At 40.8% G+C, this 15152-nt stretch overlaps 1 protein-coding gene across 1 annotated transcript in view; it reads right to left on the minus strand.

Annotated features, from left to right (window-relative positions):
• Positions 1 to 15152, minus strand: part of LOC139373820 (CUB and sushi domain-containing protein 3-like) — a 740037-nt gene that overhangs the window by 435196 nt on the left and 289689 nt on the right. Inside the window, exon 5 of the mRNA XM_071114860.1 lies at positions 14311 to 14518. Coding sequence (XP_070970961.1) covers positions 14311 to 14518 — 208 coding nt within the window. The remainder of the gene's footprint in view (positions 1 to 14310; positions 14519 to 15152) is intronic.

Genomic DNA, 15152 nt, shown 5'->3' on the forward strand with positions numbered 1-15152 from the left:
CCATATTGTTAAAGTGTTCATTATTATGAAGTTGTTCATGTTCTTAGCTTTATCCTTTGAAAACAGATATGTAAAACAACTGTAGCAATGTTCATGCACATTTTCGCTAGTGCATTTAACTATATGTACAGCCTTAGGTTGTGAGTTAATACAATTTCAAGTCTGAAAGGTTAAAACCTCAGACTTAGGAACATTTTGAACTTTCTTTTTTATTCTATGAGATTTATTTTACCATATAAAGTCTGTTATGATCGAGTATACTTTTTTAAAGAATGTCTTTGGTGGGGTAATTGGTATTACCGAAAACAAATGCAAAAACTTTGGCAAGCATGCCATTCTAGGTTTACTCGACCTGTATGATTTTTATGAAGAGTATTCCATTTAATTAGATCTGCTTTCATATTGTTGAGTAAATGGAATAAAAGTTATTTTTTACACGGTAATTTTATAACCTGAGATTTTTGAGTATTCAGAAAATATATTTAGCAAAGAGGCCATTGAGTTTTCATTATCGGTCAGGTATATCAAGAGATCATTTGCAAATAAGTTTAGTTTATATTAGGGCTGACCCCATTGACTGACTGTTTGGTCGATAAGCTGTTGGTTGAACAAGATTTCTTTAGTCGAGCAGTAGCAAAAAATATATATATATTCATAGTGTCTGACATGTCGGATTCGCGCCTGTCTGAGTGGACTAATCTAATGGAGGCCGTGGGGATGGCACAGACGTGCTACTAAATTATATATGGTTATATTAGGTAAGAACAATGGTGCCACACTAATAAAAAAAGTATTATTTAACAAATTTGCTCTCTCCCGTGTTGGATAGCGGTCGCTGTCCACAGTTCTGAAACATCAGTGCGCTATTGAATAGACTATGTTGCTATGTGCATAATAGCAAAGTTAACCAGCATATTGGTGTTGAGAACAATGTGGTGGAGGCAGCAGCGAAGGTAGGAAAAGAGAAAACAGCCCTTGCCTCAATTGTCTAAGAAAAGTGAGGAGAGAAGAAACGCCAACTTAATTAGGTCTATCATCAACTGTTAAATGTGCCTGCCTTTATAAATCATCCATATCTACAGAAATAAGACAGATCCTGCTTCTAATTTGACCTATTGCTTAATAGCCCACTGATTCCGTGAGCACAAAGTCTCATGCAACCACAACATCTCAGATAAACAATTTCACAAATTTGGCTGTTATTAATTTTTGCTATGCTTTAACTCTTAAGTCTACCCCTTCCTTTTTCGAACATTCTGTTAAAAATCGCGCAACTTTTCAGCGTCCTGCTACTCATGCCAGGAATATAGTATATGCATATGATTAGTATGTGTGGATAGAAAACACTCTGAAGTTTCTAAAACTGGTTAAATCACGGCTGTGACTATAACAGATTGTGTGTTTCATCGAAAAACGCAAGAAAAACTGCTCTCTGAAAGCTAAAAATAATTTCCATGCGTCACTTTCATGGGTTGTTAAAAGGGCAAAATTAATTATGGACCTGCATGCAATTCCTACAGATTCCACACGATGTCGCCATTGTCGTCATTTTCCAGGGAGTTTTTTCTTGGTAAATTCAAACTCGATTCAATTTCTTCCGGTCTCCACCAGGATGTTTTGAATGTGCACATTGGCAGCCATTGATTTGAAGACGAGGAGCTATTGAATACACATCGCCCTGTAATCATTTTGATAGATTATATACGTTTACTAATACCTAAAGTTGGATTACAAAAGTATTTCGAAGTGTTTTGTGAAAGTTTATCGTCGACTTTTTTAATTTTAAAAAATGACGCAGCGTCTTAAAACGATGTTTTTTTCTGAATCACACTGCTTCCATAGAAAGCTATTTTGGGTATATATGGACCGATTTAAACGAAAAAAAGACCCAATAGTGATGTTTATGGGGCATATAGGAGTGCCAAGAAAGAAACTCGTCAAAGGTAATGAATGTTTTATATTTTATTTCTGTGTTTTGTGTAGCGCCGGCTAAGCTAAATCTTTGTTTACGTCGCATTCAGGCATTTTGAGGTGTTGCATGCTATCAGATAATAGCTTCTCATGCTTTCGCCGAAAAGCATTTTAAAAATCTGACTTGTTGGCTAGGTTCACAACGAGTGTAGCTTTATTTCAATACCCTGCATGTGCATTTTGATGAACGTTTGAGTTTTAACGAGTACATTTAGCATTTAGCGTAGCGCATTTGCATTTCCAGGTGTCTACTTGAGACATCTGCGTCTCAAGTAGGAGCAAGAATTAATGAAGTCAGTCTCTCTGGTATTACTTATAATTTATTTACTGTTGTTTACACTCTTCCAAATTGTCCCAAAAATTATATTTTTAATGAGGAAGGAAAATGATGTGGGTATATTGAAGCAACATCTTAAGACATCAATCAGGAAGTTAAAGTTTGGTCGCAAATGGGTCTTCCAAATGGACAATGACCCCAAGCATACTTCCAAAGTTGTGGCAAAATAGCTTAACCTCTTTGATCTCTAGGGGCGCTATTTCATTTTTGGATAAAAAACGTTCCCGTTTTAAGCGCGATATTTTGTCACGAAAAGATGCTCGACTATGCATATTCTTGACAGTTTTTGAAAGAAAACACTCTGAAGTTTCAGAATCTGCAAAGATATTGTCTGTAAGTGCCCCAGAACTCATTCTACAGGCGAAACCAAGATGATGCGTCAACCAGGAAATGAGCAGATTTCTGAAGCTCTGTTTTCCATTGTCTCCTTATATGGCTGTGATTGCGCAAGGAATGAGCCTACACTTTCTGTCGTTCCCCCAAGGCGTTAGCAGCATTGTGACGTATTTGTAGGCATATCATTGGAAGATTGACCATAAGAGACTACATTTTCCAAGTGTCCGCCTGGTGTCCCTGCGTCGAAATTGGAGCGTAAAGCCAGGTGCAATTATTTTTCCATTTGAGAGCAAGGAGAAACCAGGCTTCCACGAAGGATATATCATTGAAGAGATATGTGGAAAAACACCTTGAGGATTGATTCTAAACCACGTTTGCCATATTTCAGTCGATATTATGGAGTTAATTTGGAAAAAAGTTCGCGTTTTGAGGGCTGAATTTTCATTTTTTTTTTTTTGGTAGCCAAATGTGATGTACAAAACGGAGCTATTTCTAATACACAAAGAATCTTTTTGGAAAAACTGAGCATCTGCTATCTAACTGAGAGTCTCCTCATTGAAAACATCAGAAGTTCTTCAAAGGTAAGTTATTTTATTTGAAGGCTTTACTTGTTTTTGTGATAGTTGCCTGCTAAATGCTAACGCTAATGCTAACGCTAAATGCTACGCTAGCTAGCTACTGTTACACAAATGATTGTTTTCCTATGGTTGAAAAGCATATTTTGAAAATCTGAGGTGACAGTGTTGTTAACAAAAGGCTAAGCTTGAGAGATAGCATATTTATTTCATTTCATTTGCGATTTTCATGAATAGTTAACGTTGCGTTATGGTAATGAGCTTAGGTCTATAAATAGAATCCCGGATCCGGGTTTGGTCGTCGCAACAGGTTAAGGACAACAAAGTCAAGGTATTGCAGTGGCCATCACAAAGCCCTTGCCTCAATCCTATAGAACACAATTGAAAAAGTGTGAGCGAGCAAGGAGGCCTACAAACCTGACTCAGTTACACCAGCTCTGTCAGGTAGGAATAGGCCAAAATTCACACAATTTATTGTGGGTAGCTTGTGGAAAGCTACCCAAAACTTTTGACCAAATGTCACGACTTCTACCGAAGTCGATGCCTCTCCTTGTTCGGGCGGTGCTCGGCGGTCGACGTCATAGCCATCATTGATCCATGTTTTATTTTCCATTGGTTTTGTCTTGTCTTCCTACACACCTGGTTCCCATCCCATTCATTAATTGTTGTGTATTTAACCCTCTGTTTCCCCTCATGTCCTTGTCAGAGATTGTTTATTGTTCTGCTCGTGTTTTATGGACTGGTGTGCGACCGGTTCTTGTACCCACGTTTATTTTATTATTTTATTTGGTTTTGGAGTTTGTTTTACGTTATTAAACTACTTCATTATACCAAGTTTGATTCTCCTGTGCCTGACTTCCCTGCCACCTACACACACGACATGACACCAAAGTTTAAAAACTTTAAAGGCAATGCTACCAAATACTATATGAGGGTATGCAAACTAACCTGTAGTTGTTGGCTCTCTTCAAAAGAAAAATAGCATATTCCTGCTTAAGTTCTGAAATGTTATTTTCTTCTTTGGCTTGTTGATATTTTTTCTTGGCTTTTCTAAGATAGTGATTTATTTTTGCAGAGTATGACATTATCATTCCCCTAATGTACGTCTTAAAGACATCCCAAATGATATCGGGGTTGGCTTTTCTCTGTCCTCTAGATCGCCATTTCTAGTGGTAAAGGTATTAATTTTTATGGTTGAAGTATTTATTACATTTCTATTTAATAAATACTTATATTTATTAATGAATTTCTATTGGTGTAATTAAGCATGATGACGGAGAATGATCCAATATCCCTATATCAATAATTTTTTATCCAGTAAATTGTTGAGTGCATTTTTGAGAATAAAAATGTAGCCAATTCTTGAAAAGCTTCTCTTTGTAGTTGGGAATAGTAATTTATTTATGTAAATGATTTGCAGTGGTCAAAATGTTCAGCCTCTTTGGAGGATCCCTAAATTTGCCTTTTAAATTACTATGTTAATCGTAGCGAATGATTTTCGAATATGTGATCTTTTCAAACTGCAAAATTCAAGTAATTACAAAAGGGGAACGCTTGAAATGAGAAAACCTCCCATTATGCTTTTGTTTGTGCTCTCATTTCTTTGAAAAAGGCAAATGTGATTTAATGTGGCAGAATAAGTATATTATTCTTCTCGAGGAGGTTTGTGACAAAACATACTTAGAGAGAAAAGTATACTGCTTCAGCTGATTTTCCTTTGAATCAAATCAAATTCTATTAGTCACATGAGCCCCTAACCCAAAAATAATAATATGCAGCAATAAAATAACAATAGCGAGACTATATAGGGGAGGGTACCGGTACAGAGTCAATGTGCGGGGGCACCGGTTAGTCGAGGTAATTGAGGTAATATGTACATGTAGGTAGAGTTATTAAAGTGACTATGCATAGATGATAACAACAGAGAGTAGCAGCGGTGTAAAATAGGGGGGGGGGGGGGGGGGGGGGCAATGGCTTGGGGGTAGAAGTTGTTTAGAAGCCTCTTGGACCTAGACTTGGTGCTCCGGTGCCGCTTGCCATGCAGTAGCAGAGATAAAAGTCTATGACTAGGGTGTCTGGGGCCATTGATCATTTTTAGTGCCTTCCTCTGACACCACCTGGTATAGAGGTCCTGGAAGGCTGGAAGCTTTTCCCCAGTGATGTACTGGGCTGTACGCACTACCCTCTGTAGTGCCTTGCGGTCAGAGGCCGAGCAGTTGCCATACTAGGCAGTGATGCTCTCGATGGTGCAGCTGTAGAACCATTTGAGGAACTGAGGACCCATGCCAAATCTTTTCAGTCTCTTGAGGGGGAATAGGTTTTGTCGTGCCCTCTTCACGACTGTCTTAGTATGCTTGGACCATGTTAGTTTGTTGGTGATGTGGACACCACGGAACTCAACCTACTCAACTACAGCAGAATGGGGGCGTGCTCGGTCCTCTTTTTCGTGTAGTCCACAATCATTTCCTTTGTCTTGATCACGTTGAGGGAGAGGTTGTTGTCCTGGCATCACACGACCAGGTCTCTGACCTCCTCCCTGTGGGCTGTCTCGTCGTTGTCGATGATCAGGCCTACCACTGTTGTGTCATCGGCAAACTTGATGATGGTTTTAGAGTCGTGCCTGGCCATGCAGTCATGAGTGAACAGGGAGTACAGGAGAGGGTGAGCACGCACCCCTGACGGGCCCCTGTGTTGAGGATCAGCGTGGCGGATGTGTTGTAACCTACCCTTACCACCTGGAGGCAGCCCGTCAGGAAGTCCAGGATCCAGTTGCAGAGGGAGGTGTTTTGTCCCAGGGTCCTTAGCTTATTGATGAGCTTTGATGGCACTATGGTGTTGAACGCTGAGCTGTGGTCAATGAATAACATTTTCACATAGGTGTTCCTTTTGTCCAGGTGGGACAGGGCACTGTGGAGTGCAATAGAGATTGCATCATCTGTGGATCTGTTAGGGCGGTGTACAAATTGGAGTGGGTCTAGGGTTTCTGGGATAATGGTGTTGATGTGAGCCATGACCAGCCTTTCAAAGCACTTCATTGCTACAGACGTGAGTGCTACGGGTCGGTAGTCATTCAGGCTGATTACCTTAGTATTCTTGGGCACAGGGACTATGGTTTTGGGCACAGGGACTGTTGGCATTACAGACTCGGACAAGTAGACGTTGAAAATGTAATTGAAGACACTTGCCAGTTGGTCAGCACATGCTCGCAGTACACATTCTGGTAATCCGTCTGGCCTTGCGGCCTTGTGAATGTTGACCTGTTTAAAGGTCTTACTCACTTCGGCTGAAGAGAGGGTGATCACACAGTCTTCCGGAACAGCTGGTGCTCTCATGCATGTTTCAGTGTTATTTGGCTCGAAGCGAGAACGTGCGTTGAAGATGTCGTTCCCATAGCAACGATTAAAACATTCCCTAACCAGAAACCGTGGATTGATGGCAGCATTCGTGTGAAACTGAAAGCGCGAACCACTGCTTTGAATCAGGGCAAGGTGTCTGGTAACATGACCGAATACAAACAGTGCAGCTATTCCCTCCGCAAGGCTATCAAACAAGCTAAGCGCCAGTACAGAGACAAAGTAGAATCTCAATTCAACGGCTCAGACACAAGAGGCATGTGGCAGGGTCTACAGTCAATCACGGACTACAGGAAGAAACCCAGCCCAGTCACGGACCAGGATGTCTTGCTCCCAGGCAGACTAAATAACTTTTTTGCCCGCTTTGAGGACAATACAGTGCCACTGACACGGCCTGCAACGAAAACATGCGGTCTCTCCTTCACTGCAGCCGAGGTGAGTAAGACATTTAAACGTGTTAACCCTCGCAAGGCTGCAGGCCCAGATGGCATCCCCAGCCGCGCCCTCAGAGCATGCGCAGACCAGCTGGCCGGTGTGTTTACGGACATATTCAATCAATCCCTATACCAGTCTGTTGTTCCCACATGCTTCAAGAGGGCCACCATTGTTCCTGTTCCCAAGAAAGCTAAGGTAACTGAGCTAAATGACTACCGCCCCGTAGCACTCACATCCGTCATCATGAAGTGCTTTGAGAGACTAGTCAAGGACCATATCACCTCCACCCTACCTGACACCCTAGACCCACTCCAATTTGCTTACCGCCCAAATAGGTCCACAGACGATGCAATCTCAACCACACTGCACACTGCCCTAACCCATCTGGACAAGAGGAATACCTATGTGAGAATGCTGTTCATCGACTACAGCTCGGCATTCAACACCATAGTACCCTCCAAGCTCGTCATCAAGCTCGAGACCCTGGGTCTCGACCCCGCCCTGTGCAACTGGGTACTGGACTTCCTGACGGGCCGCCCCCAGGTGGTGAGGGTAGGCAACAACATCTCCTCCCCGCTGATCCTCAACACTGGGGCCCCACAAGGTTGCGTTCTGAGCCCTCTCCTGTACTCCCTGTTCACCCACGACTGCGTGGCCACGCACGCCTCCAACTCAATCATCAAGTTTGCGGACGACACAACAGTGGTAGGCTTGATTACCAACAACGATGAGACGGCCTACAGGGAGGAAGTGAGGGCCCTCGGAGTGTGGTGTCAGGAAAACAACCTCACACTCAACGTCAACAAAACTAAGGAGATGATTGTGGACTTCAGGAAACAGCAGAGGGAACACCCCCCTATCCACATCGATGGAACAGTAGTGGAGAGGGTAGCAAGTTTTAAGTTCCTCGGCATACACATCACAGACAATCTGAATTGGTCCACTCACACAGACAGCGTGGTGAAGAAGGCACAGCAGCGCCTCTTCAACCTCAGGAGGCTGAAGAAATTCGGCTTGTCACCAAAAGCACTCACAAACTTCTACAGATGCACAATCGAGAGCATCCTGGCGGGCTGTATCACCGCCTGGTATGGCAACTGCACCGCCCTCAACCGTAAGGCTCTCCAGAGGGTAGTGAGGTCTGCACAACGCATCACCGGGGGCAAACTACCTGCCCTCCAGGACACCTACACCACCCGATGTCACAGGAAGGCCATAAAGATCATCAAGGACATCAACCACCCGAGCCACTGCCTGTTCACCCCGCTATCATCCAGAAGGCGAGGTCAGTACAGGTGCATCAAAGCTGGGACCGAGAGACTGAAAAACAGCTTCTATCTCAAGGCCATCAGACTGTTAAACAGCCACCACTAACACTGAGTGGCTGCTGCCAACACACTGACACTGACTCAACTCCAGCCACTTTAATAATGGGAATTGATGGGAAATGATGTAAATATATCACTAGCCACTTTAAACAATGCTACCTTATATAAATGTTACTTACCCTACATTATTCATCTCATACGCATACGTATATACTGTACTCTATATCATCGACGGTATCCTTATGTAATACATGTATCACTAGCCACTTTATACTATACTATGCCACTTTGTTTACATACTCATCTCATTTGTACATACTGTACCCGATACCATCTACTGTATCTTGCCTATGCTGCTCTGTACCATCACTCATTCATATATCCTTATGTACATATTCTTTATCCCCTTACACTGTGTACAAGACAGTAGTTTTGGAATTGTTAGTTAGATTACTTGTTATTACTGCATTGTCGGAACTAGAAGCACAAGCATTTCGCTACACTCGCATTAACATCTGCTAACCATGTGTATGTGACAAATAAAATTTGATTTGATTTGATTTGATTTGATTTGATTTAGAAGTAGTTTAGCTCATCTGGTAGGCTCGTGTCACTGGGCAGCTCTCGGCTGTGCTTCCCTTTGTAGTCTGTAATGGCAAGCCACGCCACATCCGACGAAAATGTATTATGTAATTATTGTACCAGACCACCAGAGCACAGACAACAAGACAGTGAGAGCGATTAGCTTAGTTTATGGAGTTAAATGGTTGTGTGTATTCTGGGTACAGACAGGGACACATGTGAATAGTATAAGACAAAACATTGGCTCCGATTCTACTTCTAAACAGTTGAAGCCCAGGGAATGAGAGAATGAGAAGACAAAAGGGGGTAAGAGGGAGGGAAGGAGCAAACCGTTTCTGTTGACACAGAAGTCACCACAGAACAAGGTCAGGGAGATAGCTACCAGGGACTAACACACTGAATGTTAAACAACATACTGAAACAACAATTCACACATTTAGGCTATGCAGGACGCAAATGCCAAAGTGGCTTTAATGTGATCTATGGCACTGATGTGGAGTGGTGTGAGAGTCTATCTATCTATCTATCTATCTATCTATCTATCTATCTATCTATCTATCTATCTATCTATCTATCTACAGTGCATTCGGAAAGTTACAGCCTTATTATAAAATTAATTAAATTGTTTGTTTTTCTCATCAATCTACACAAAATTACAAAGCAAAAACAGGTTTTGAGAAATGTTTGCAAATGTTTTAAAATATAATAAACTGCAATATCATATTTACGTAAGTTATCAGACCCTTTACTCAGTACCTTGTTGAAGCACCTTTGGCAGTGATCACACCCTCTAGTCTTATTGGGTATGACGCTACAAGCTTGGCACACGAGTATTTTGAAAGTTTCTCTCATTCTTCACTGCAGATCCTCTCAAGCTCTGTCAGGTTGGATGGGGAGAATCAATGCACAGCTATTTTCAGGTCTCTCCAGAGATGTTCGATCGGGTTCAAGTCCATGCTCTAGCTGGGCCACTCAAGGACATTCAGAGACCTGTCCCGAAGCCACTCCTGTGTTGTCTTGGCTGTGTGCTTAGGGTCGTTGTCCTGTTGGAAGGTGAAACTTCGCCCCCAATTAGAGGTCCTGAGCTCTCTGGATTTCATCAAGGATCTCTCTGTACTTTACTCCGTTCATCTTTCCCTCTATACTGACTAGTCACCGAGTCCCTGCCACTGAAAAACATGCTTCACATGCTTCACCGTAGGGATGGTGCAAGGTTTCCACGAGACGTGATGATTGGCATTCAGGACAAAGATTTCAATCTTGGTTTTCATCAGACCAGATAATATTGTTTCCAAGAGGGCTGTCATGTGCCTTTTACTGAGGAGTGGCTTACGTCTGGCCACTCTACCATAAAGGCCTGATTGGTGGAGTGCTGCAGAGATGGTTGTCCTTCTGGAAGGTTCTCTCATCTCCACAGAGGAATTCTGAAGCTCTGTCAGAGTTAACATCGGGTTCTTGGTCACCTCCCTGATCAAGGCCCTCCACCCCTGATTGCTCAGTTTGGCTGGGCGGCCAGCTCTATGAAGAGTCTTGGTGGTTCCAAACTTCTTCCATTTAAGAATGATGGAGTCCACAGTCTTCTTGGGAACCTTCAATGCTGCAGAAATATGTTGGTACCCTTCCCCAGATCTGTGCCTCGACATAATCCTGTCTCGGAGCTATACAGACAATTTCTACGACCTCACGGCTTGGTTTTTGTGCTGACATGTACTGTCAACTGTGGGACCTTATATAGACAGGTATGTGCCTTTCCAAATCATGTCCAATCAATTGAATTTACCACAGGTGGACTCCAATCATCATCTCAAGGATGATCAATGGAAACAGAACGCACCTGAGAAAAATTTAGAGCCTCATAGCAAAGGGGCAGAATAAATAAGGTATCTCTCTTTTTATTTTTAATCCATTTGGAAAAATGTCTAAATTTGTTTTCACTTTGTCATTATGGGGTATTGTGTGTAGATTGCTGAGGATTTTATTTATTTAATCAATTTTAGAATTTGTCTGTAACATTACAAAATGTGGAAAAAGTAGATTAAATAAATAAAATCCTCAGCAATCGACACAATACCCCATAATGGCAAAGCGAATGTATTAAATGTATGATGGCAAAGCAAATGTATTAAAAGCTTAAAAGACAAATACGTTCAAAATCTGTCTATCTGTCTGCCCACCTACCCACCCAGCCAGCAGACAATATGGTCAAACATATCCAGGTCAAAATGTGATAGCTGTCTTTTAGCAAACTGCACCAATGTTCAAATCACTACTCAAGTACAACATTTCTATGGAGACAATTAGTTTTGATTTGTCCGACAAACAATATTGTCATATGATCCTAAATCATTATACTAACGTATAACAACTCCATTACTACTGTCGTATAAGAATACCATTACTACTAGCATATAAGAACTCCATTAACACTGTCGTATAAGAACTCCATTACTATTGGCGTACAATAACCCCAATACTATTGGCCTACAATAACTCCATTACTACTGGAGTATATGAACTCAATTACTACTAGCATATAAGAACTCCATTAACACTGTCGTATAAGAACTCCATTACTACTGGCGTACAATAACCCCAATACTACTGGCCTATAAGAACTCCATTACTACTGGCGTAGAAGAACTCAATTACTACTGGCATATAAGATCTCCATTACTACTGGCGTAGAAGAACTCAATTACTACTGGCATATAAGATCTCCATTACTACTAGTGTATAAGAACTTCACTACTACTGGCGTATACGAACTCCATTATACTGGCATAAAATAACTCCATTACTACTGGTGTATAAGAACTCCATCATACTGGCCTATAAGAACTCCATTACTCCTGGCCTATAAGAACTCCATTACTCCTGGCGTAGAAGAACTCAATTATTACTGGCGTATAAGAACTCCATTATACTGGTGTATAAGAACTCCATTACTACTGGCATATAAGATCTCCATTACTACTGGTGTATAAGAACTCCATTACTACTGGCATATAAGATCTCCATTACTACTGGTGTATAAGAACTTCACTACTCCTGGCGTAGAAGAACTCAATTATTACTGGTGTCACGCCCTGGTCGAGGTATTTTGTGTTTATCTTCATTTATTTGGTCAGGCCAGGGTGTGGCATGGGTTTTTGTATGTGGTGTGTTTTGTCCTGGTGTTTTGTTAGGTATTGGGTTTGTGGTTTAGTGGGGTTCTCTAGCAAAGTCTATGGCTGTCTGAATTGGTTCTCAATCAGAGGCAGGTGATTATCGTTGTCTCTGATTGGGAGCCATATTTAGTCAGCCATATTCTTTGAGTGTTTCGTGGGTGATTGTTCATGTCACTGTGTTCGTTTGCACAAGATAGGCTGTTTCGGTTTTCACGTTATGTGTTTTTGTCTTCATTAAAGATGTATCGAACAAACTACGCTGCATTTTGGTCCGCTCCTCTATCAACAGACGAACGCCGTTACAACTGGCATATAAGATCTTTATTACTACTGGTGTATAAGAACTTCACTACTACTGGCGTATACGAACTCCATTATACCGGCATAAAATAACTCCATTACTACTGGTGTATAAGAACTCCATCATACTGGTGTCTAAGAACTCCATTACTACTGATGTATATGAACTCAATTACTACTGTTGTATAATAACTCCATTTCTACTGGCCTATAAGAACTCCATTACTAATGTCGAATCAGAACTCCATTACTACTGGCATTTAACAACTCCATTACTACTGGCGTATAACAACTCCATTACTACTGGAGATTACAAACTCCATTACTGGTGTATAAGAACTTCACTACTACTGGCGTATAAGAACTTCATTAAACTGGTGTATAAGAACTTCATTTCTACTGGCGTATACAAACTCTATTACTACTGACGTGGAAGATCTCCATTACTCCTGGCGTAAAATAACTCCATTACCCCTGGCGTATAGTAACTCCATTACTACTGGCCTATCAGAACACCATTATAATGGCGTATAAGAAGTCCATTACTACTGCCGTCTATCGACTCCATTACTACTGGCTTATACGGACTCCATTACTACTGACCTATAAGAACTCCATTACTACTGGTGTATAAGAACTCCTTTACTACTAGCATTTAAGAACTCCTTTACTACTGGCGCATAATAACTCCATTACTACTGATGTATAAGAACTCCATTTCTACTGGCGTATACAAACTCCATTACTAGTGGAGTATACAAACTCCATTACTACCGGCGTATAAGAACTCCATTACTACTAGCCTATAATATCTGAATTATTACTGGTGTATAAGAACTTTATTACTACTGGCCTATAAGAACTCCATTACTACTGGCCTATAAGTACTCAATTATTACTGGTGTATAAGAACTCCATTACTACTTGCGTATAAGAACTCCATTGTTACTGGCCTAAAATAACTCCATTGCTACTGGCCTATAAGAAGCCCATTACTACTGGCCAATAATAACTCCATTACTACTGGCCTATAATAACTCCATTACTACTTGCCTATAATAACTCCATTACTACTGGCCTATAATAACTCCATTACTACTGGCCTATAATAACTCCATTACTACTGGCCTATTAGAACTGCATTACTACTGGCATATAATAACTCCATTATACTGGTGTATAATAACTCCATTACTACTGGCCTATAAGAACTACATTACTACTGGCATATAATAACTCCATTATACTGGTGTATAATAACTCCATATAATCTTGTAGCATTCAATACATTATGGTGAGAATCAGTAATATGTAGCTCTCCTCTATTTCATGTACTGTCTATGCTACAAATATCTACAGATTAAACATGAAGGATGAGGAAAATAACATGAGAGATAGAGAAGAGCCATTGGTCTCTCCCCTAAACACAGCAAGACTTACCCATGTGATTCCGTCAGTACCAAATTAGTATACAGGAATAGAGGTCATCGATAGACACCTTTTCCAACAATCAATGGAAAACTGAGCTAAAATATCGTAATTAAAAGCACATTAGAAAATATTAAGCACATCCAAAATGACTATGTGTTTTTACTTCTAAGCAATAACTCATAAAACATAGTAAAAGGAAAAACACAGCACCAACACACACATTTGTCAGTACGGTAAGCAAAATAAGTTCAGCGTCCAGTATAGCCATTTTCTGATGGCAACGTGACATCACAGCTGTAAAGTAAACGCTTACCTCAAATCTTATACATTAAAAGTAGGACTCAACTTTTGTCCTCTTATTACCTCAAATCAGTGATTCACATTTGCAGTCAGTGAGTACCAAGCACAACCAGACAGAATATGACTATTGATGAACTGAAACACTGACCAGACGGACACAGACAGAGAGAGGCGCAGCAGTGGCAGTAGACTCACCATATTGTCGGAGGCTCTGATCCTTCCACTTCCAAGTAGTCATATTTTTCCTCCGTCTGGAAGTCTGTAAAAATGATGGAGATGGTGTCTCCAGGATCAGCAAGTATGGTCCACGTACAGTCCGCACTATTGTAATATTCACTCGGGAAATTGGGACTTGAAATGATGCCACTTGAACCCCTCAGAGTATCACCACATGTGTCCTCAGCTGTCAATCAAACGGAAAGACTTCTGTTAGGAATCGGGCTTAACTCCACATGTAAGTAGTATACAGCAGAAAATAACAGCTGAACCTTTTTTTGGGGTTTAGTTTTTGTATTTTTCTTTGACTGACGCAAAGTCATATGTATGTTTCTTTGTATATATTTAAATCTATATACAACCATTTTACCACATACAGTATGGATTTTTTTATACAGCCAATTTTCAAAATCATGAATTAAATTCATTAAATTGTGGCAGCTTTTGTATGCCACATATAATATCTTACAATATATAGTGGTCTCTCTTTCTCTCTCTCTCTCTCTCTCTCTCACCTTTGTCATGACTATTAATTGGCTCCAACTATTCAAGGGTTCTTGGAATCAAAAGGTCCCAGCTGAATTTCCCAGCAGACTTGTTCTCCTTTTTAATCAAGGACTTCTACTTAAAATTTTGAATGAAAGTTTAGATTTAGAAGCGGAACCAGATTTGTTTGTTTTTCTTGTTGTTTTGTAAATGTTTGGATAGATAATGTACAGATAAAGACACATGGACGGGTCAGACATTATAAATTATATACATATCATTTATACAGAAAGGCAAACATATAAGGCACATATAGATCCACGTATACATGCATG

This window comes from Oncorhynchus clarkii, chromosome 18, assembly GCF_045791955.1.
Source record: "Oncorhynchus clarkii lewisi isolate Uvic-CL-2024 chromosome 18, UVic_Ocla_1.0, whole genome shotgun sequence".
Classification (NCBI taxonomy): Eukaryota; Metazoa; Chordata; class Actinopteri; order Salmoniformes; family Salmonidae; genus Oncorhynchus; species Oncorhynchus clarkii.